This window comes from Zosterops lateralis, assembly GCF_965231275.1.
Source record: "Zosterops lateralis genome assembly, chromosome: Z".
NCBI lineage: Eukaryota > Metazoa > Chordata > Aves > Passeriformes > Zosteropidae > Zosterops > Zosterops lateralis.
This window is the reverse complement of record NC_139800.1, coordinates 41820113-41844845: the sequence shown is the minus strand read 5'-3', so window position 1 is coordinate 41844845 and position 24733 is coordinate 41820113. Positions and strand designations below refer to the sequence as shown.

General features: G+C 37.7%; 1 protein-coding gene across 1 annotated transcript in view; it reads left to right on the top strand.

The window, feature by feature from the left end:
- The window catches only part of SHC3 (SHC adaptor protein 3), a gene marked incomplete at its 3' end in the record, with an annotated part of 51805 nt that overhangs the window by 15962 nt on the left and 11110 nt on the right, over positions 1-24733 (top strand). The window contains exons 2-6 of the mRNA XM_083884458.1: positions 324-394; positions 12547-12610; positions 15321-15440; positions 18571-18624; positions 22828-22879. Of these exons, the coding sequence (XP_083740584.1) occupies positions 324-394; positions 12547-12610; positions 15321-15440; positions 18571-18624; positions 22828-22879 (361 nt within the window). The remainder of the gene's footprint in view (positions 1-323; positions 395-12546; positions 12611-15320; positions 15441-18570; positions 18625-22827; positions 22880-24733) is intronic.

Below are 24733 nucleotides of genomic sequence, written 5' to 3'. Positions count from 1 at the left end.
TTTTTATGTTGTATCTAAAGTGAATCAATTAAGATAGAAAAAAATGAAAAAAAGCATATCAATGCATTATAAATTGAATGTATTACAGTGACCAGGTTAAAAGTAAAACAGTATGTTGAATGAAATGTGACACTTAAATAGAACAAAATGTTTTGAAACAAATCTGTGATGTAACAGCATAATCACAACAACCTACTTTAGACATAGATAAATCAAATGTAAAAATAAGAATTGCATGTTGCCTTTTAATGGTTAGTTGCACTATCTCCCAGAACTCAAGCATAATTGTAATACATTTTCCAACTGTTTCTCTTTCCTTACAGTACTTGGGCTGTATAGAAGTCTTACGGTCAATGAGATCTCTTGACTTCAGTACTAGAATGCAGGTTGCAAGGTAAGATGTTTTTTAAAGTAACTTCTGAATTATGTCCCCAGAGTGAAAAGGCCAGAAAGATGGAAAATCACATGGTAAATTATTTTTGAATGCCATAAGTCCACTTTTAAGTTTTGCTTTTATATGTAAATCCCTTATGTGGTATTAATACAGTTTCAACAGGACTTAAAGGCTATTTTCTCTTGGTTTTTTGATATGCCAGGAGCTGCTTTAGAAACTTAAAGGCTATTTTCTCTTGGTTTTTTGATATGCCTGTTCGATATGCCAAGTAAGGCACTTATTTGGGTACCAATTTAATGACTTTTAAGCCAGTGAGAATTAGAATATGCTTAAAATCTATGATCTCAAAATTAATCTAGGGAGCTGGTTTGGAGCCCCATGTTTATGGGTTTTTATAGTAATTTCTTATGAAAAGTTGTCTGATTAAAAACTGTCTCCACGAAGGATATAAAGGAAAATATATCACCACAACAATACCAGAGACAAAAAAAGAGAGAGTTATTTCTTTTTCAGACTGTATGTAATGAACAATAAGCTTATATTAGATTCTTATGACAGTTCCTTTAAATATGTCACGGTATTTTTGTAAGAGCAATATATAAGTACAACACTTGTTGTACTTAATGAAGTAGAAATGTCCGTGAATTATCTTTTCCTGTGAAGAATATTTTCTGAGAACTATAAGAATGGTGTTTTGCAGGCATTTTCTCTTGAAAATCTGAGTCATTGATTTCAGAGGAATGTAGCACTGATTTCTTCTAACAACTGGAGACCACTTTTTCAAATTCTGGAATTAAAATTATAAAGAAATCCTTTTCCAAGAAACACGCATAAAGTGACATGACTGGATACAGTGCCTGAATTTCACTTCTTTGAGGCATCTTACAGTTGACAATAAATAAATCTGTCATAAGCCATATATCATATCATAAACAGCTAAATACTTATTTTATTAGATGAGAAAAATCACTTCGTTTTAGGCTTGGATGTTAATCATATGGTCTATATGCATTGAATTTAAGTTGCACTTGCATACAGCAGCTTTGAATTGGGCCACATAAGTCCTCACAAAAAGTTAATCATTAATTTGTCAAGATACTGCACTGATGAGAGGCATCGAAACCAAGGGACAGGTAAATGACAGAATCCGATTTTTCAAGCAATGTAGACTGTGGAGGCATTTGATAATTTTATTACTGTACTTTTAAAAATGTATCATGCACATTTCTGATGTATTTCAGCAGTGACCTTGAAAAATTATTTCATATCTAAGCAGATCTGTAGTTCTGATGCAGGTGGTACATGTATGTTTACCCCTTGGAAATCCAGTGATACTGGCTTACAGAACAGTTATTAACAATGATAATTATTTGGTTTGTTTTCTATATGAAGTGAATTCATCTTAATTTTTCTGAACAATTTCCTTCACTGTATATCTTCATTACAATAGTGTTTTACTTTTCTTATTAGCTAGCTTAAAAGCACTATTGTGACACGAATACATAAGCATATTTGGTGACGTGAAGCAATATGGTCTACACAAACAAAATATCTTTGCCTTGTAGTTCCTCCAATAAAAAACCCAGAAATTTTATTGGCTTTTACTGTGAAACAAACTTGGAATTGTATTTTTTTCTGTTGAAGTTATAGCATATTTCACTACATGAAATAATTTTGTTATCCCACCTTCCTCTAATTGTATCTAGAGCATGGAATATTTTTTTTTCAAGCAGGAAGCAAAATCTTCCTGTTTTGCTTTTTATTTTGCATTTACAGTTTTCTGTTTATCATAAAACAATGAAATCTCTTCATTTTCATAATGTAGTTCCTGATATAAAATTTTTAGGTTTTTAGGTAGCTTTCGAATAAGGACCTAGCATCTAAATCTGCATTTCATTGAATCATCTGGCTCTAGAAATCCCCTTGTCATGTCCCAGGTTTTCAGTACTCACATGCTTTGTTATGTAGCATTTCACATACAAGCCTATTGTTTATTGAGGGAGTATTATTAAGGAATTGCTAAAATTCACACATGGTAGTTAACTTTCTGGTGTGTTTTAAGAAACATAATGTAGGCTTCAAGGTATGTACTGAATTAATAAGGCTGATATTCTGATATTACAGGCACAAATTCCCTCTTAAGAAGACACCTGGTACCAAATGGTCTGTGCAGCCCTTTGATTACAAATAAAATAAAAGAACCTGAAAGTCACATTTATGTCTACTACATCATACATGTGTTTTTAGGTATGTCCATTGCTGATTTCTCTGCAGCTTGCCACCAGTAAAAAAACCTGTCCTGGTAGCCTGATGGCTTCTGATGTGGTGTGGCTAAGGCTTAGGTCTTTAGTGTTCACCAGCCAGGGAGCCTGGGTCCATAGCTGAAGTAAAAGCTTAACTGTGTAAACGTCTCTCTGCTGTTTCCTCTAACCAGAGAAACGGATGTCACAGCACCTGCTGTGGTCCCTTTCTGATCCATGACTTTATAAACTGATCCTACTGCATGCATCACACCTCTTGGATCTGTTATTTTTTCAAGACCTTTGAAAACCAGTCATAGAAGATAGTGATCGGTCTTGGACTGATATGACTTCTGGCATTATGCAGTATTTACTAATTATGATTAAAAAACAGAAAAAATGAGTCAAGTTACTTGATTTAGTGTGGAAGCCTGGATGCATTTCTTGGCATCATGTTTAACACATACAAAGAACTTACTCCCATTCTAGCACAGCCTCACATGCCTCTCCCTGCCTTCCTTTCTTAATCTTACTTTTTCTCCATGTTGCAGAGCTTAAACATAGGGAGTCAGTTATTAGGAATCCTAAATTTGCCTTTTTTCTGCCTTCCAGTTATTGCTTATGTCTCTGTCAGCTTTGAGGATGAGCAAATCCCCAAAGTGAAATAAGCAGCATCAATTCCTAGAAGAAATTTGTGGGGCTCAGTAATGGTGGAGTGAGACATGTAGTCTCTTCCCCTGCCTGAAAACTCTTGGTATTTTAGACAAATTGTTAGTCCCAGTCACAGACAGCTCTGATTAAATGAATTAGTTAGTGCTTGTAAATGGCACTTAAATTGTTGAGTGAGCATTTAGAAATTACTTAAAAATTGGACTGAGATTTTCACTTATATGGTGAATTAGAGATAAGAAATTCATGGGGCAAAGGTTGTGTAGATAATTTGAATGGCTTTGAAAATCGCAGCTGTTATAATGTATTAGAAAAGGATATACATCAGTGTGCATGCATGGACATATCTGACAAATGAAGACCTTTGGCTTCAATTTCAGGAATTGCATCAAAGCCCCAGAGTAAATAGTTTGGCCAGCAGTTCCTTATTGCAGTCCTGTGAAATATCAACTTGTTCCATCTAATACTGTCTTATCTATCCTATCCTGTAACTTGTATTTGTTTTGCCTTTTCACTTTTTGTACACTAAAATGTGAAAACTTGCAGCAATACGTTTATCTTCATGTGAGAGCAGTCAGCAAACACTTTCACTTTACTCTTCATGAGATGTTAATAACCTTGGTGGTGCCTTGCAGTGGTATGACTGCCCTAACTTTGAATTGGAGGAAAAATGAACAGTTATGTAAAATTTCTAACAGTTTTTTGCCTTTGTCCTTATACATTTGAAATCTCAAGATTCTCTCACTACAGGGGAAATAGAAGAACTAAAGCAGTATTAATCAGTTGTATTGTATTCATTCTTTCCTATAATGAATGTAATGTCACATGAATTCTTGAGCAAATAAGAGGATGCGCCAGACAACCATCGGCCGTTACACGTAATGATAAACAAAGCGAGCTGAATCCACGTGTTGCACCTTTAATTACCCAGTGTTAATTCTAGTAACATATGTGAAGTCAAGATGGCTTTCTTGGGCAGCAAGACAAAAGCATTTAATTTTCAACATAGTGGAGGAACATGAGGACTAGCAGACAAGACTACTACCTAACCACAGGTGGCAATTTAAAGTTAAAGTTCATCTGAAACCAACCATCATCGTCATAGAAAGAGGTCACTCTTAAGCTTCTGTGGCCAGGCCCTTTGTGCCTTCAGGCTTTTTGTAAAAAAAAATAAGTTACAAATCAGGTAAAATTCTTTTGCAACATGTGCAGTGTTTGCAGTTCATGTAATATGTTTGTATGCTTATTGTTAAAGCTGCAGTAGAATAATGAGTCCTCACTTTTGTGTTGCATGCGTGACTTATGCACTGGCTTGGATTAGACGTTGCATGCAGTGTTTGTTGTACATCTGAGTCTGAACTACAAGGATGCATGTTCATTGGCATCTAATTGAATGCCATCAGTTTACTGTATGCAGCATCATAAAGTCACACTTCCCAATGCTAAGTAAAATATTTTGTTGCATGCTGTTTTCATAGCAATGGGTCAGAAGACTGAAATATTTCATATCAGCAATGGACTCAAATCCAAACTCTAATCCCAGTCCTCTACATTAGTGCTATTGGGATGAACAGCTTGAAAAATATTCCTCTCCAAATTTGAGACCTGAACTTTCTTAATAAAATTATTAAACAAATCCATTTATGCCAATATTCCTGGAGGAGAGATGGTAAAAGTTCAAATTTTAGAGTTGTATTTGAGTCCAGTGCTAAAAATATGAAGCAGTTCAGTTGATGTAATGTTTCACCTATATCTGTGTTGTTTGCAGAAATTGTCAGCAAGCATCACTGAAAAAAAGAGTGGAAGACATTGAAATGCAAGAATGTGTCCCCTGCGATTTTTGAAGGCAGATAGCTAATCTGTTATCTGCAGTGAATTCTGTATTCAGTGTCCTCCTTAACATGCTGTCTTGCTTAAAGGTGAGTGTGTTTTATCTCTGCCTTCCTCCAGGTGAACTGTGGCTGTGAGGTGGCACTTAGGAGAGGACAGAAAACACAAGACCATTTGCAGCTGCAGAAAGAGGTGGGCACGGTTACTTCAGAGTCAAAGCTGTGGGAAGCATGAGGTGCTGGCTGCTGCTTGGTTCACCAGGAAGCAGGAGTCTCAAAAGTGGATGAAGACATCCTAATAATTCATACTGCACACCTCTGACTGGGTCAATGGCAGCTATAGTGCCTGATAGTTTGAGAATAATTTACATTTGCTAGTTAAGCTAGTTATTAGCACAGAAATGAGGTAGAATTAAAAGGGTTTTGTATGCCTAAGACTGGAACCTTTCCTTTTCAATGCAGTATTAGACTGGAAATGGTTACTGAGTATTTGGAATATTTTTATTAATATATGGTAATGCAAAGCCAGAGTGAGAGCAATGAAGTGATCTCCCCCAGTCCATATGGCTTTGTAAATAAACAAAGAGCCTCTTGGAGGATAAGGAAGGCAGAAAATTGGAAGCCAAATAGTCAGGGAACCACTTATGGATATCATTGTATCCTGGATTTTCAGAAAGATGATGACTCCACATGGGTCTGCAGCAGCAGGACCTGAAGCAGAGTGGTCTTAATATGTTTTAAATGCAAATTGAAGTACAAAGTTAACTACTGACAGAAACCTGGAAGCCAAGACATTCTTGAGTTCTGCTAATAGCACCTGGCAGATTGATTACACAAAGAATTGATGTCATAAGGAATTTGTGTGTTGTTCACATGACATGTCCAATCACATCAAACAGTTCATCAACACTCAACTGTCCTTTTTGCCAAACATAGCCCAGATACTTACAAAATGTCATCTATCTTATACAGAGGTTCTGTAAGATACCTCTCTCCAAAGTCCTGCTTTGGACATGAAGCCAGTTAGGCATTAGAGAAAAATATTTTTTAGAGTTAATGTTTTCACTCTACTTCTGTAGAGTTTCCTGTGCCTGCCTTTGAAATATCTGCTAATATTTACTCTTTGAGAGAAAATATTCTAATAAATGACCTGAGGCTGGGCCCAATTTGGAGATTACTATGATCCTGATTTAGCAACAGAAAAGAGTTTTAATTTCTCTCCCCATTTCTCTGACTAGGACTACAATAAGTAGCTAGAGACCAGGCTGAGTGGAAAAAAAGCCTGAAAGTCACAAAAGACCTTAAAATATTGAACTACTTAGCAGATCTAAACCTAAAAGATTTATATTTTATTAGATGTTTTTGGTGTCACTGACTATATTCTTTACAGTTAGAGGGTTCTCGATAAGGAAGGTTTTGTAGCTGTACATTTAACACCTGCGTTTCATACACCCTTACTTTATGTTCATCAAAGCTGTGTATGCATGCAGAGTTAAGGTGTGCCAGTAGGATAAACAAGTTTCACTCTACATTTCTTAAAATAAGACCATTGTTCAGAGCTATTGTATTGGAAGAAATCATCAAGATCAAGTAGATTGTTACTGGTGAATGAAACTGAGTTTTCTGGAACTTACTTGCATGTTGTGAAAGAAGGTACAAATTATACAAAAATTGTCTCAAATATTCCTTAAAAAGTTAGGTTGTCTATAAATACTGAGAACAGAGCATTGAGCATGCCAATGGATAAAAAGTTTCTTTGCCAATAAAAGCAAAAGAGTCCTTCAAACTGCATTGGTTTCTCTTAGGAGGTTAACAGAAGTCTCACACCAAAGATGCAGGAGCACGAGAATAACTATCATTAGATAGACTGCATAATGCATGTCTAACGACATGTGGTATTCTATGTGTAATAGTTGCCAAAGCCAACCACTGTGTATAAAGTTTATTCAATAAACCAAAAATTAAGTTGGCCAGCTTCCTTTCATTTTCTGCTTTTAGGTTTTCTACATGTGAGAAAACTCCATTTGAAGAAACAGAATGACAAAAAGAAAAAGAAGAGTTGTCATCTCCTTCCTCTACGAGTGACATCGGCTTGTGTGACACATCTGCTTGATGTCACGTTATTCCACAAAAAGTTTTCTTCCAGGCTTCCCACCAAGACAGCCTTCACTGCAATCAGGATGGTGACAAATGGTGTTGCTTGGTCTCTGCACCAGTTTCTGTGGGGCTTTCTCCTCAGAGGTTCTGGTGCATGGTACTCTGGATTCATAGCAGTAGGTGCATCTTCTCTGCACAGTTAGCCTCCCCTTCCTTTCCATACCCTTGATTTGTTCTCCTCAGCTACTTCTTCAGCCTTGCATCCTCCAGACATGGTCAATCTGTCGTCAAATACCGGTTCAGTCTTCAGAGGTTGTGAATGTCCCCTGTGCTACTTCAGACAGCCCATGCTCATTTTGCCTGTTTTGCAAGTGAACAAAAAAAATTTCAATTATTAAACAGACTTCTAAAAATGGATTTTTGGTCTCTGTTGTATTTTTTAAAAAAATTCTCAGAAGCAAGTTATTTTTAAATTTAGTACAGACTTTGTTTTTCCTCAGCAAATACTGGTATAATACTTAGTAATGATTAAAACTGACAGGAACTGTTAAGAAATAACTGAATATTTTGAGCAGTTCTTCCATTTTAGAAAGTCAGTCTTTTGATGTCTGTTTTTCAAGCTGTGAAGTCCTAAACTTTTGAGATGGGAAGAAGTAAACTCAGGAACTACAGGACGCTAGAATATCTAAAGAAGAGAGTATTAGTAGGTTTTGAATATTTTGACACAAAACATTTCAGACTAAAACGTTGTCACATTTTCTCATCTCATTATTTGAGATAATTTTACTATTTCCAAACATGCTGAGAAAGTTGGTGCTTTTTCTATGTGTATTTCCCTGAGAATACATGTGTATTTCTCTATTTTGCTGAAATATGAGTTCCAGAATTCTGGGGTTTAATCAATTAAATCATATTAATTAAGAACAGCAACAGCACAATCAAAAAATGGGGAGTATTTTCATGTGATGATGTTTCATAGAGGAATATATTGGAGCTTTCTGGATGGACTACTTTGTATAATAGAATAAAATATCACTAAAGCTATGAATGATACCAGGGCACTAGCCTTTTTAATGGAACTAAATGGCAATTTAAATGTCCTTTTTTCTGTCTCAGATGTCAAGCCACTTTAAAGCAGCATAGGTCAATCTCAGAAAATGAATGTTGGTGATTTTTTTCTGAATGCACTTGAATACTGAAACTATATTCAAAATACGCAACATGTTTTGTGCCAAGAAAACCACTCCACAGTATGACCATCTGCAAAGCAGAAAATACTCTCGGGCAGATTTGGAACTCAGCATGTGGTCCCTACTGCAGACAGCACAGTAACTAATTTTACAAGAGATTGGTATAGCTGTATACTGATTTTTGTCTGAGCCCAGCTAATAAAGCAGGATGTGGTTTAGAAAGGTGTAATGTGTGTCTATGTCAAATAATTTTCTCATTAGAAATTCTAGGAAGCAAATGTAGTTATAGCCAACTTTTTCAAATTGTTCAATATTTAGCCATGCAGATATATACAAAACTTTTGGTTTCACCTTCCTTAGGCAAGTATTTCCATGCACAGTTAGGTGATGGCATGCTCAGCCTAGCAGCAATACCTGTTCCTGGGCTTGCTTTGTGACTCAGGTATTCATGCTGCTGAGGTATTTGATAATCTGATTTGCTGAAAACAAATTGTTACATCTGCCCTGCCGTGTGTGGCGGTGTAAGCTGGAAAGAAGTCTTTAGGCTATCCTTTCCACATCACCAGGCTATCTGGCTGTTTGTGCACAACTCTGCCCCCAAAATGATCTAGGATATTCTGAGCAGAGTGATCAGGGAACTGTCATAGAATCATAGAATGATTTGGGTTGGAAGGGACCTAAAGACCATTCAGTTCCAATCCCCCTGCCACAGGCAGGGATACCTATCACTGGACCAGGTTGCTCAGAGCCTCATCCAGCCTGGCCCTGAACACTTCCAGGAATGAGGTACCCACAGTTTCTCCAGAAAACCTGTTCCAGTGCCTCACTTTCCTCACAGTGGAGAATTTCTTCCTAACATCTTCTCTAAACCTCCCCTTTCAGTTTGAAGCCATTCTCCATGTCTTATCACTAAATGCCCTTGTAAAGTCTCTCATCACCTTTCTTGTAGGCTCCTTTCAGGTGTTGGAAGGCCATGTCAGTTCACCCTAAAGCCTTCACTTCTCATGGCTGAATGATGCCAATTCTCCCAGCCCCTTCTTACACGAAAGGTGCTTCATCCCTCTAATCATCCTGGTGGCCCTTGGATAAAATGCATATCATTGCAGTGACAGATGTTCAGTCATCCTTTTTCTTCTTATTTTCTTCAAATACTGCTTTTAGACTCCTTAACTCCCACACAGGAAAAGTACTGTGCCTTCTGTTGCAGGCATGCAAAGAGTTGCTGCCAGGGCACTCTGACCTTGATTACACAGAATTGCTCTATGAATATGTTTTCTGAAGTTCCCAGCATTTTCACTAAAAGCATTGTTAACTTGAACTCTGCGGTTGCTTGAATACATTTAGTATTCACAGAGGTTCAAAACCCAAAGGCTCACAGTCTTCCCACAGCCTTTGTGAACACTGAGTTCTGTAAAACCAAGATATTTTACTCAAACGAAGACAGATAGCTGGAAATTGTACAGTGCTTTTTTACTGAGAAGATGTGTAGCCTGGGTTTTCCAGCTTCTTTTTTTAAAAAAGTCTTCTCTACTCTGCCAAGACTGAGCATGCCAGGAGTAGTCACGGCTTGCGAAACCTTGCCCTGGGCTTCAGCCTTTTCAGCTAGTGTATTTCCTCTCCTATGCTCAAGTGGCAGTTTTGATCAACAAGGTCCTTGAGTCAGCTGAATCTATTGAGTAACACACTTAATGTCTGGTTATCATGAGCTGGCAGATAGGAGAGGTTATAGCAAAACTACAAGACCCAACACTGCACTAGAAAAATTACAAGATTGCACAAATTTTTTGTTGGGTGCAGTGGCCTGAAAATCCCCTTGTCTTTCTCTAAGTTCCATGCTGACTCTAGAGAGAAGATGATGGGAGCAAATAGGAAGAGAAAGGACTGATTTACAGACTAATCTATCCCTCAAGCACACATCTCAGAAATCCAAGTCCTTTCTGTGAGGGGCAAAACCTAGGAGGTATCTAAATGCACCAGTTGGATCACTGGAAGAGACAAAGAGGTGACAAGTGTTGATGATGTTTCTGTGAGAGCAACTTGCAGTCAAAATGCCTGGGAAACTAAGATACACCTGGTGAAGCAAGAGGCATGGGTTTGAAAGTCTTCAGTCTGAAGAAAGTCTGAAAGACTGAAGTGGGCTAGAGATTGCCACTGACCTAAACTTCCCATTCTATTACCTCCAAAGGATTTACTTCAGCAGAAGAAAGAGACGGAAAACCACAAGTTTTACCTGAGTAGCTAGAGAGGATGACTCTGTAAAAGACAATATCAGTTTGTTTTTCTCGAGTCAAAGAGAAGTATTTTTGGTTAATTTTTCTTTTGAGAGGTGTACTATTTAGTTTTTCAGGAATGACCCTTGTCTCAGTATCACAGTGATCATTGTGTGACACTTGCTGTGCTTTATTTCTAAGATGCGTCAGATGTGTTCTTTTAAACTGATTGCTTTTTACTTGCTCTGTAAGAAAATCTAGTAATTACTATAACTAAAAACTTGTTTGGAGGAAAAAAAATGGTAAGGTGGGAACTAAACACAGGTGCTGAACTGTGAAATGGGGTGTTGTTGTGATATAATGGTCTGAGTGCATATGCAAGGCAGGGTTTGTAGTCAGAGGCAATTTTATTAGATAAACAGATGTAGGTGGGGGAAAAAAAGGCATAAGATAAGTTATGGACCAAAAAACCTCTCCTCTAGACCTGAAGGAAAATATAGTATGCTTGAAAGATTTTTTAACCATCTCTTGCTATAAATCTCACACTTCAGAATGGCAGGACTATAAAACTGCTTCAAGGTGTGTTCCATTCCCACAATTATCCATCTCCCCAAACCAATAAAATGTGATTCTTTCAGGTGATTCAAAATTTGAAATGGGTCCAAGCTAAAAGCACACCAGGCATAACTATAGCAATTACTGATTGTCATCTGATATAACCTGTCACATTTGCTGAGCTGTTAAAAGCTGAATGCTGATATAAGTGTATGACTTTGTTCTCCTGACTCACTTGTTGATCCTGTGCATAGTCGAAATATACAGCATATGGCATAAAATTAATATATTTTATGTCTTTATCTAGATGATGTTTCAAGGTTTTGATTATTTTTGTTGTTCTTTAGCTTGTAGTTCATTGTCTCCCATCCTGTTGTTTTTTGGTTTGGTTTTTTTGGTTGGTTTGGTTTGGTTTTGAGTTTTGGGGGGTTTTGCATTTACTATGTGTTATTCGCATGGGTTTAGCTCCATATATAATGGGCTGTTAGTCTCAATACATATTAAAAATAGTTAAACGAGGTTTGGAGTTGCCTTTGCTTGTTCCTTGAAACCATTCTGGCTTGCAGTGGGACCAGTCTATTAAAGCCTTGTAACTAGTGGTCAGAGGGAAGGCCTATGTGCGTACAGGAGCAAATTCTAAACACTGAATAGATTGACCATTCAGATTGTAAATTGCTAAATACTGAAAGGAACTGTAAGATTTGTTTGGAGCAATATGATTTCAAGAGTTTCTGTGTACAGTTACTCTTCTATGAAAGGGTAAAGATTCAAGTCAATTTTGGAAATATATTACTTTCAGTCAGCCTGAGTGCAATGGGAAAAATTAAGAAATGTTTAAAAACTGAAGCAAAATATTGATGGCAATAATTTTCTCTATAATATAAACATAAGACCAATAATGAACTACTCAGACTGCATTGAACTAGTATAAATTAAAATGTTGTACATCTCATGTACTGTATAGAACTTATGTATTACCAGAAATATTTTAGGGTTCTGATACTATAAGAAGTCTGGTGGTTTTGCTCTGACTGGAAAAGTCACAGTATAGTAGTAAGAAAAATGACACTTTCTAACTCTCCCATTAAAATAAACAATTTTTTTTTTAAAGAAGGTGTTAAGCAATGTACAAAAGTGAGACTGGAAAGATGGTATTAAGAGCAATATTCTAATTTATAGTGAGAAAAGGTCTTTTTGATGGTGTGGGAAAACATTTTCTTTTTTAAAGAAAGCTAACTGATCTTCTAACTATCCTCATTTGTGATCAGAAATACACTTGAAACTGTTCTCTCCAATGCATTTCAAGAGTAAGGAAGAAACCCACACATTCTTTTGCCATAAAGCTTTTTTCTGTCTCTTCAGGGAAGCAATCAGTCGTGTTTGTGAAGCCATGCCTGGTGCCAAAAGAGCCTTCAAGAAACGAAAGGTATTTCTTTTTCTTGTAGTGCAGTTGACTGTATTTTCTCTGTTCAGCACAGTGGAGACCAGGCACAGCAGACAGGTGACTTTAAGGCAGCTTTGATAATTGCAGATGATTAATCATTTAAAGTATTGGCCATTTTTATTCTCTGTATTTTGTTGTCCTTTTGGTCAGGATCTGCTTTTGTAGGCATCTGGAAATATAAATACATCTAGGATGAAGATGATGTCTTTATGTTCCTTCCATAGCAACCTCCTCCTTTTACTTTCTTTTTTTGTAGATTGCAGGTGGAAGAGTTGAAACCAACAAATGGGATGCCTTTTCCTAAAATGCATGAATAAATTATGAAAATAGGTGCTGGAAGATACAGCAGAAGCCCAAAATATATATAGATTTAAAAGTGACTAGATTTTTTCTTGAAGGATAGATCTACTGATGGCATTTAATGAGTTTGGTAATTGATTTCTGGAAATGGAAAGAGCATATGAGGTGACCCTTTGTTACCTATGCTCTTTCCGTAAACACTTGTGGCTGATGCCCGGTGCCCAGAGCTGATGGTGAGTTCATTGTGTGCCTGACATCATTATTACCATGCTTTTATTTTTATTTGTGTGCCGGGAGTTAGAGTCTTCAGACAGGGAGAGGAGGAAGCGTTGGTTCAGCTCCTGCACTAGATGTCAATGGTCTCTTCCAGAGGCCTGCTAGCAAATCTGGGATGTAATGCTGTCTCTAAGGAAAGGAGCATAGAAAGTAGTTAATTATACCCCTTGTGTGTACGGGAAGAGTACAGTCCTTGGGGTACAGGATGAGAATGGGCAGCTGAAGGAAAAGATCTGCCTGCTGCCCCAGCTGCTCCACCACCTAGGCAGAATCTCAGCAGAAAAGAACACGAGGAAATATCACTTGTTTGCAATGGAGACTTGTATCCTGGTAAAATCAGTCATATGTGACAACATGTGTCACAGCGTAATTGGAAATTTTATCAGAAATTAAGGCTATGGTTTCACCTCCACCAAATTTATCTCATTGGCATTTCTTGGTTATCTGGCATTTCATTTTAAATCTGAAAGTAAAGATGAAAGTATCTTTCTTCTTGGAAAGCAAAATGACACAAAATGTAGTTGAAAAAGTAAGTTGAACAGAGCTCCATGTGCCTAGTGAGACACCTTGCTGAATTACATGTTTTAAAATTAATGTTGCTTATCAGTTATTGAAAAGAGCAACAGAGTTTCAGATAAATGTCAAAGACACATCTTTTGCTGGTCTATACATTCATTGTGTTTCTGCCACTAGTGGCATATCAATTTGGTTAAGGTGACATATACTTCACTTGAGGCCAAATTCTCACACTTTACCTACACTGTGGGTAGGTGATCCTTAGGCATGACCGGGGAATCCTAAAGGATTAAGGAAAGAAGAGATACAATAATATTCAAAAGAGTTTGTTCAAAAGAGAAGTTAATAAAGTACTAGCTCTGTAACAGGAAAGGGTTGAAATAGTGCAGCACATATTACATAGGAGCAGCATGTATATAGTGTATTTTTAAACAATTAAACAGAAGGGAAAGAAAAAATTGGATGTATGTAAACTTTCAGGACTACAGAAGCTCAAGTGTGTCCATTCTGCTAGGAACAAAACTAACCAAGCTTGCAGGCAGCTTAGGGCAAATCCAAATATAGTGGCAGAAGAACACTCCAGTTCTTTTGTCTCCAGTTATTTTGTGTTTATATCCTAATGACCAGCATGAGTATTCACCAGTGCAAGTAGAGTAAGTTAAAGGACTTGGTCTTATACTGCTGGGTGGCCTGATTTTTTACAGGTTATGGTTACTTGAATGAGGCTGCTCTCATGCAGCTATGTGGCTCCCCAGAGCTGTTAAAGGTGGGAAGTTTGTGAATTTTGCTTTGACAGCATAATTTCTATTGCTACAAAACCTCATAAGAGCTGGTGAAGTGCCTATAAAAGTTATCAGTACTAGTATATCCTCTCTATTACATTGTAAGACTTCTTTTCTGATAATCTTTAGATACATGTTTTACCCCAGCATAAAAAGGTTTTATTTGTCTATCTCTGGCTTTTACCTACTCTTAAGTCTACAAGCAAATTCATAGAATGATTTAGGTTGGAAGGGACCTTTAGAGGTCACCTAGTCTGTAACATTCACACCATTTTGTGAGCATTCCATCAGTATCACTGGAGCCCCACTTTCCATGTGGCATGGGGGTAGAACAGTCAGTAGATCTAGAGCAAACAACAGATTTCTTTTCAAGAGTTGAAGCTATTTTTATTAAACAAGAACACCGTAATTTTAAGATACTGACTTGAAGGCATTCATCTTAGTCTGCTTACTTGGTCCCTTGGTGAAGACGAGACTGCGCTATCTCACAAAAGTCCTATTTTTTTGGTCAAGAGTAGATGAAGAACTGCTTGGCTATTATTATTATTATTATTATTATTATTATTATTATTATTTATAATAATAGTAGTAGTAATAGTAGTAGTTGTTGTTGTAGTAGTATAAATGAGAAATAATGTTCAGAGGAAAACAGCTGTTGCAAATAAATGATCTTTGAAAAGTCATAAACTTTTTAGAAACCTTAAAGATCACCACTAACCCTGCATACAATGAAGTTCATTCAAAAAAAAAAAAAAAAAAAAGAAAAGAAAAAAAAAAATCAGAGAACAAAAATCTGCTTTTTCCCCCCCTCCTCACAGCCACCAAGCAAAGTCCTTTCTAGCATCTTGGGAAAGAGCAATCTTCAGTTTGCAGGAATGAGCATAATGTTGAATATCTCCACCAGCAGCTTAAATCTAATGAATCCAGATACAAAACAGGTGAGTGTAACTTCTGTATTAATTTGTGAGGCTTTTGATGAAGAGCCTGCTGCACAATTATTTGCTGTCTGCCAAATACTCAGTTGCTCAACGTTATTATTCCTCAATAATGTCATAAAATGAACGAACCCGAAATATAATCACAGTGGAAGTCAACATATTTCACTATTAACACAACTTTGATGATTTTTTTTTTTTTTTTTCTCACCGTGTTTCAGGTAGATTGGTTTTGCTCTTAGAAGACCTATGATGTGAAATACCATTTTCAGGTCATGGAAGTTCTTATTGAATAAAGTTATAAACTTTCAGAGTAGTAAAAGGGTCGTGCTTTCAGCAACAACTAAAATACTGAAAGTGCATCTCAGTTTTGTTGTTTTCTTCCCATTTGGAGCCTTGAAGGGCAAACTGTTCCTGAGGCACTGCTAAAAATACAGCCTCAGGGATTTTGCAGTGCAGTGAAAGGCTAGTCTTTAGAGAGACAAGGCAGCCTTTTTAAAGTAGCTCATTTCTTCTTCTTCATTGTGCCAAAGGTACAGACAGACTTTGGGGAATCACTGCAGTGGTTTGTGAATGATGTATGAGATGAGAAGAATCCTTGCTCAGGGTATATATAAAGAGGAAGCAGACAGACATGCGTAGTCACTGCTGTGTTATTTGCTGTGAACCACATATTGTGGTAGAGCATGCAACTTTCTGCCCAGATACAGAGAGGAAAAAGTAAATTCCTACTGTCCTTTGGGGCCTCAGGGTTAAAAAGTAAGAAAGAATATATATACACCATCTATTAGAAAGCTTGCTGTTCATTACTATGTCTTCATTCATATATCTCCATTCTTACCCTTATTTAGAAAATATCACAATCCTCTGGAGTGAACACGGAGACCGTGGGAGCAATGCTGTGACTGGCTCCAGTAGTTCGTAGCCTTCCTATGGAATATACAGAGCAGTGCTTCTCCTAATTACAGTTACACCCCATCAGAAGTATAAGAACTTGATGCTAATTAGCTCTACTGAGGAAGTGCCGAACCCTGAAAATCAGCTTGTCATCAGCCAATGCTGGGGCAGAAATGTAGTTAAACTCATTTATTTCAGAGAAGAGCCATTGCCCATGTTTTGCCTTTTCTCTGAATTAACAAAACTGTTCGTCTTTCTCTCATATAATTCTTTTTGAGGCAAACTCTTTTGGGTGCTGCAGGCCTGGGAAACATCTGGTTTCTCAGAGATCCCTAGTCTGGGTGTGGCCTCCCCTGTTTCTTGTTTATGCCAAGGATTTGATTTGCAGATTAGCATGGCTCAGCAGCTTTGCATTTGACGTCCCACACAGTAGAATGGCTGTGAGCTTATGTAATAGCCTCTTTTTCACCTCAGATATGGAAGGAAAGAAAAGACAAGATAGTGTTGTCAGCCCTTGTGGTAGAAAGAAAGCAATTGCATGTACCCCTGCACAACAGTTCTGTGAACATATAAAGCAGGGATGAGTGGAAGATGATTTTATTCCTTTGAAACAAAGGTTGGCATAGATTGAGCTGTTTCTAAGCTACATGCCAACATTGGTGAATTGTTCTGTTTTAAGCAATGCATTGATAATTTACTGTGTCTCTTTTCAATATTTTGGTATTAGTAGAGATGAGGTGGGGATACCCCTACCTCAGACTAAATTAGCTGTGGAATTTAAAAAGCCCTGCCTGACTCAAACAAATGGTTTCAAGTGCTTTTCAGCTTCCTTTAAAATTCGGAAAAAAATTAGTTGAGCAGCAATCTGAAATAATTTTTCTTTTGTATGCTGAAATAAAAGGTTAGGTCATTTGCACAAGTCAAGATAGCGATGATATGAAATGCCCAACAGAACTTCACTAGTTCAGTTCTATTGTTAGGATATTCTACATTCTATATGTATTCTGTGTTCTATATATTCTATTGTTACTCCTTTAAGGGGAAAAAGTGAAGGAAATCCTCACTACTGTGTAACCAAACACTGATTCACCAGTGTGCACTTAAAAACTAACCATATCTTTGGAGGCTGCTGTGGGGCAGGCAGGGCTATTGAAAATGAAGTGCTCTTTACATAAAAGAAACACTACAGAGTAGTCACCTCTCTCTGACTTAGTGAAGCAGCGAGATCCAGAGAAAGTCCTGTCAAGCTGTTTTCTTTCTGAGAAAGGTGGTTGATAGTTCAGGTCTTTAAGAGTCAGGTTAGAGGAAACAGCACAGAGAATATTTTTCTAGCCTATTTTGTTTTTTTCCAGAATGGTTTTCTGTATATAGTTCCTTCTCCAAAGTGAAGAATCAAGATCCAAATTCTATTTTCTGTTGCTCTGAGGCACTTAATAGGGGCCTGTCCCATCACAGATGAATACCTTAGCATGGTTTCTGTGACTCAAATATCAAATGAAAAAGTTTGATCTTTCAAGTGACCTTTTCTTTCTTGGTTGTTACATGATTTCATTATTTAAAGATTTTGTAAGTTAATTCTCAGAATAGCAGAGATGTTCTGCTTTTATTAGAGTTCAGGACAAATTGTCTCTTCTCAGAGAAATATCATATTAGTTCAAATTGTACATAAGCAATTTGAATTTCAAATACCCTGGAGTGTGCCTGTGAATTTATCCACAATGCTACATTGCAGCTAGATTCAAAATTCTGTTTGCATATTGTAAACATGTTGATGTTTGAAACATAAAATGACACAGTAGGTGTTGGATGCAATGTTAGGAATCTTAGCTGGTGTACAGGTTGGCATGGTTTCATTGATTTCACCAGAATGGAATCAGCAGAAAAATGGTTTGATGAATAGGACCTTTTGTTTCATTCATCATTATCTGTAATGAAGAAAGTGAGTTTTAGCAGATTAAAATTTCTCCAAAGATACACTCCGACAGGTCTGTATGATTTACTGGAGTTCTGACTACATTTAGCAGTCTTGCAGTGTCCTGATACATTTTAAAGAACACCAGAATAGATACATTCATCCTTAAGTTTGTTTATATTTATCATGCTACTCTTTGAAGTCCTTGTAGGTAATCTTTATCTTGATTTTGGATTTTCACTGGCCTACAAGCAAAAAAGAAATCAAAATTGCAAACTGTAAGAAACCCATCTGATTCACACTTATTCTTTCTGATCCATGCAGATCATAGCAAATCACCATATGCAATCCATCTCCTTTGCGTCTGGAGGTGATCCGGTAAGCATTTCTCTAAAGCCTTCTCCCACACAGACACTGCTTTATGAGTATGACTAAATTTAATGCATATCTTACTAAAAGAAAAATATAACCACAATAGCTCCTGTTTCTTCTTTCATAATTTTTTTCTTAATCATTGCCACCAAGCTCTCTTTGAGGGGAACGGCTGACAAGCATTCATAGATCCTCCCCTTTGAATGACTGAAACAAAAAGTATCAAGGGGCTGTAAGCATTCATACAGTAACTGATAAACCCGGCTTTGTTTTTCAGAGTAATGTAGAATAGCCTAATGAGCATTGTATGGATTTTTATCCTGTTTTTTATCTTACACTTTTTACAGTAATAGAACCTGTTGCAGCATATTTATAATGTTTATAGTAGTTACACTAATGCATATTCTTTTTTTTTTCCTTCTCAACTGTAAGTGTGCACTGAGAAGATTGTACTAAATTCTGCCTGTAGGTATATTTGCTGCAGTCATGCAGCATGAAGACAGGCTTTCAGGAAAAGCATAGATCTTTTTCTCCTGTTTTGCGAAGCTTTTAGATACACCTACAAATTTTATTCATTTAGATCAAAGGGCAGATTCCAGATTATTGTGGGTTTTTTATTTTTATAAGCTGTTCATCCAAAGGTATATTAATAAATGGACTTGAAAAGTATTTGTCACTCTGGAAGCAAGGGGAAAAATATACATTAGTGACGATGCTCACCTTTTACCTTAGAGGTTTGAAAGCTTTTAAACTTAGATTAATTGAATGAGTACCTTTTTCTCCATCATATGATTATCTTCATATATCAGTCATGTATTATAGGTAAGGCAATTTCTACCCTGCTTTGTGAGTTAGTTCTCTCAGTTCAGCTCTGTTAAGGTGAAGATGCTTAGTGCTTTCTCTGTTCATTTTGCTATTGTCAGAAAACATAAAGACAAATTTCAGTCTTAGTATAGCTTTGCTGAGCTCAGTACAATTACAGAAGGGAAAAGGACACAATATCACAATAATTTGGAGAACAAAAAATGGATAGACAGCAGCTTCGAAACACAACAGATTGCAATGGATGCTGTAAATGAACAATTCCTGAAGTGGGCAGAGGAGTGATTAGCACAGTTCCCTGCCTCCGTAAGAAGATTCTTTGCTGCCCATCTGCCATCCCAAATGCTAGGTCCTGGAAACACCATTTCACACTGCCCACTGATGAAATGATTTACCAGGAAAGAGGAGAGGAACAGCAGTAGAGTTCTGGATTTGGAGTAAACAAGCTCTTCCAAATGTTTTAGAGATAAAAATCTCACTACTGAGTCAGTGAGCTACCAGAGAAATAAAATTGCATGGTGCAAGGGAGCCTGCAACACACAGTGAAATTACAAATTTGTGTTCTCAATAAGACTCCTGCATGAATTCATTCTGGTGTTGGGAGGAAGAAAGTAGGTGTGGGTAATGTTTTTCTACAAGCTTATCTCTGGTCTAGTAAGGAAGAACTTTAAATCAAAAGTTTGTGCAAAAAGCAGCTATTTCCTTTGTCCTGGATGCACATGATCCAAGGATGACAAAATGCAAGGATGTGATTTAGGTCACAGCTTTATCTACGCATCAGAGAGCCATCTAGCCAAAACTTTCATCAGCTCTGAATGATTTCCACTTGGTAGAGGACTGCCACCACCAAACTGCATCTCCAAATCGCAGCTGGGCTTCAGACCGTAAATTTATCTCCTTATATGAGTTTTAAACTGATTGGAGGAAGGCCATAGTGACCTAGGAAGCTGGATCTGTGCCCATGTTTCTTCAGGAAGTTATTTTGAAGTTATTTTAGAGTTTGGTTTATTAGGAGGTGAGACTACTCTCACTTTTATACCCCATCAAACTTTCTGCTCTGGATACCTGCCTCCAATTTGTGACAGCAATTAGCTTTACAACTTTCCTCCTGCTCCCTTACCGTTAATTATATTATTCAAAATATAACCCCTGGAGAAGTGTTCAACAGTCCTGGAGAATGGCTTGAATACCATATTATATACTTTCTCGCAATATTCCCCTTTGCAATTGAGTCAGTTTCTGGCTGTGTCAGTATATGGAAGCTTAAAAATCTCCCTACCAAATTCTTTACCATTTCAGAACAATTTTTATTTCACTTCCAAGGCTGTGTTCCCAATCCACTTTAGTTCTCTTCAGCCCTTCCTATGATACACTAAACCATTTTGCTCCACAGTAATTTCACGTGGTTGTTTCCAGGCTGGCAGACAAGACATCTGTTTTTGGAGATATCTGCTGAAATTTTGGAGTGGAGGATCTCACAAAGTCTAATAAGACAGGTCTCTCAGAGGTCCCTGAGGCAGTAGTTTTTCAGTTTCAGCAATATCTCCAGATTTTAACACCACAATGCAATGTCTTCAGGCTGAAAATTAAAGCTCATTCATACTTGTTTTCAGTCCTTGAATGTCAAGGATCACTTTGCTGTGCCTGCCAATACCTGAATAGTTTTTGGATGGGGATCTTCTAACTTAGCCACACTAAAATGTGCCCACCTTAAATTCTTAATGGTTTGTCATAGTCAGCTTAAATCTCAGAGCTTTAAACGAAATAAGGAGTAGGTGTTTTCAGATTTTCACACCCATGCTAGCTATGAGGTAGATCTATGGTTTACTCAGGCATAAATGTATCCATTATCTATGCCTGAAGTAGTAAATAAATTGATTTGTGGCCCATTTTCTAGTCTTTCTGGCCCTGAAATAAATAACACAGTGCAATTTGCACCCACACATTCACTCTCTTCCTTCGTAGTGGTCTCTCAGGATCGACGCCAAGCATGTGCTGGTCCCTCAGAGAGTTTCAGGGCATGCTGTGAGAAGCCTGTACAGTGGGACAAGGGCTCTGTATTATTTATTACTATAGACATAGTCACCTTTGCTTTCCCCTTACTTGTTGATGTGCATCTTTATTTCCACTTTAGTCACTGCCCACACACTGTGCCACAGGATGTGGAAGAAATAATGAGATAAAATGGTAGGGCTATGCTTTTTTAACAGACCAACCTCACTCCTGCTGTGTCTGAGTGCCTTCCAATGATGAATTAAGTGACATGGTTACACATCTGTCACCACAACCTATGACCGTACTTCATCGTTTCCCTTGCTCTCTCCTTAGGAAGGAAATTGTATAGGCATTCAGCACAGTGATTTGTTTTGGGTGGCTGCTGGTGGTGGTGTGTGCTTTCACTAGAAAAAGCTGTGCTGCAGAAGTCTATCTTTTAACCGAAGATTGATATTTATTATGAGTTTAGATCTTGGTGTAATTGGCAATGATCTTGGATCAGTCACCTGAAAAGGCTTTGAGTAGATTTACACAGCCAGCTGTAATGTATCCTGTATATCCCTTGGGTTAGCTATACCTGGCTAGCCAGGCAGGTCAGGAAATACTGGATCTAACCAGGACTTCCTGATTGCATCAAAGCAATATGGCATTTTCCAAATATATCAGCAGGCCTGAGTGTTTCCCAGAAACCTAGACCTTTCTGTTTTATCTGCATGATAGAAGTCTGCACCACTTGTGCACAGGAACATAAGGGGTGACAAGAGAGGAAGAAAAAATATTCCCCAAGGAGATGTTCATTGTTCTTGACAGAAAATCCACCAGGCATGTGGCAACAGGTGTGGCAGGGAGCAGCCTAAGGGCTGGGGGAGGGCGTCCAGGGATACTGCTTGTCAGAGCCAAGCAGGGCTGAGCACCTCTGTGCCACATGGCACTGCAGTAAGTTAAGTAAACACCTGCTTGTCACACATGAATAAATGCCATTGCTCAGTATTTCTATGGAGAAGCGCTGTTACTCCCACTCTTTCTGCCACAGAACCAGATGATCATTCATGTTATGAACTAAAATCTCTGGGTAGTTTGAAAACAAGGACTTGTAATTCTATTTCTTCCTAAATGAGGCCTAGGCCAAATCCTACTGAGTTTGTTTAACTGATGGAAGAGATTTTAAAATTCTGCTGGATTAGATCACATTCTGTAAAAAGGAAAGTGGTACAATTATTACCAAAACCCATAGACTTTTATATGGGGTTTAAGTAGTATGCAATTGTAAAGCAAAATATGTCATTTGGGGCTCTGCACGCAGGACTGCACATACTGTGAACTGTGATCTTTTGCTGTAATCAGTGCAAATATGTTTTTGCATTCATTGTAGTTATCATAATTTTTTGACAGGATACTTCAGATTATGTTGCGTATGTAGCTAAGGATCCTGTTAATCGTAGAGGTAAGTTAGAAATACATATTTGATGTCTGTTTTTCCTTTGAGAAACACTAATTATTCATGGTAACACTAATTATTCATGATTGAGGTTAGATTCCATACCCACCCCCCACCTCCCTCTCTAAAAAATATAAATGTAGCATGTAGCCCAATCAAAAGATTGCCTTTGATGGAGCCATGGAAAGATTATGTAGCAATAAGAAGCAGCAATTTGTTTCTCAAACTTGGAATAAATAGGCCTTCCTGTTAGTTCATACCCAAATATCACTTTGATTCTTTTCATCTCTTAAATCAAACACTTGCTTTATTTGGCTATGTGAGCTTCTAGGCAACAGACAAGTCTTACCTACACCCAATCACTGTGCAACAGCTAAGCGATCTTCTGATTAAGTCATCTGGTGAGGCAGCTGCATGTGTTAGGTCTTCCCAATATGTGCCTAACTCTTCCTGAAACTAAGTATTTTGTAATGTACCTGAGAATCTCTTTACTATTCATAGATCATAGAGAGGAGAATAGACTAGCTCCAAATAAAGTTACATTAAGTACTTCCAACAGGATTTATGGAGAATTCAGACACTTTAACTCCAAAATGAGAATCCTGCAAATCTGCAGTTGCCCACCTTACCATTAGCACAATTAATCCAGTAGCTTCCATATGTAGTTATCTTTAATGGTAACTGAAGAATCTGCCGTGACCATGTACAGAGCTGTTCAGACTTGAGAGTATTAGCTCATAAATAATACCTGTACTAAGCATACTAATACGCTGAATGTAAGCAAAATACCTAGAAAATTTAAAGGGAACGGGAAGTAGGGAATAGTCCAGTTCTTTGCAATGCTTGTTACTTTACAACATCATGTGTCCCCTGTTGGAGAGGCTCCAGTGTCACACTATGGAATGCGTGGTGCAGAGCTGCTCTCCAGCCCACCTGCTTTAGCAGTACCCTTCTACTAAATCCAAGACTGATTTGGTTGGTCTGAGAGATCTCAGTCAATGTAAGGACTAGCATTTTAGACCAGATATTTGCTCTGTAGGGTTTGGAGGATCCTGTGCTCTGTTTTCTGTCCCCATATGAGTCGATTTTATACACTATGTTCTTTCTTCACTATGTTCTTCCTGCACTATGCTACTTCTGTCTGACTCTGAATGTGTTTATCCCTAGCTTCCTGTGACTGTTTCTTGTTGAGCTAGGCTATCCTAGACTGAGGAGTCATCAGAGCACCTGATATTGTTGTCTTCCGTTGGTGTATTCAGGTCAAGCATTCCAGCTGCAGTGCACATCTGCCATCCTTCAGATGATTTCTGTACCTCCTTCTTTCATTTTCCTGCAGCTGTTTTAAAAAAGTTTATGATACCTGCATAACAGGGACTGCCCCTCTAGCAGGGAATACACCTTCCTGCTTTTTCTTGCTTTCATCATCTTCATTGGCTGGTTCCTCCTAAGCCCTTTTTGCTACACTGTTACCTCATGTGAAATTCTTTTACACTGTAATCTTTAAGCTTTCAGCATTATGACTTTCCCATGAGTGCTTTCCCCACTCGTGTGTATACAGCAGTGGGTTGCAGATCTGTGACTTTGTATGCCACCTGTATTAAAACACATTCCCTAAAAGGGTCTAATTTACCAAGGGACCTGAATTGCCCTCTTTCACCATCACTTGCCATTTTGTCATTCTTTGTGTTGTCTGCAAATTGCTTTAAAAGGGAATTCGTCTTTACATTTGTATCTCGAGAAAATGTTAAAGCTGCTGTTACTGATACTACCCTACCTCCAATGCTGTAGTATAGCTTGCATATTAGACTAATTTCTTCCCAAGGATGGAAAAGCTGTCTTCATGCTTTGCATTCTGGATCT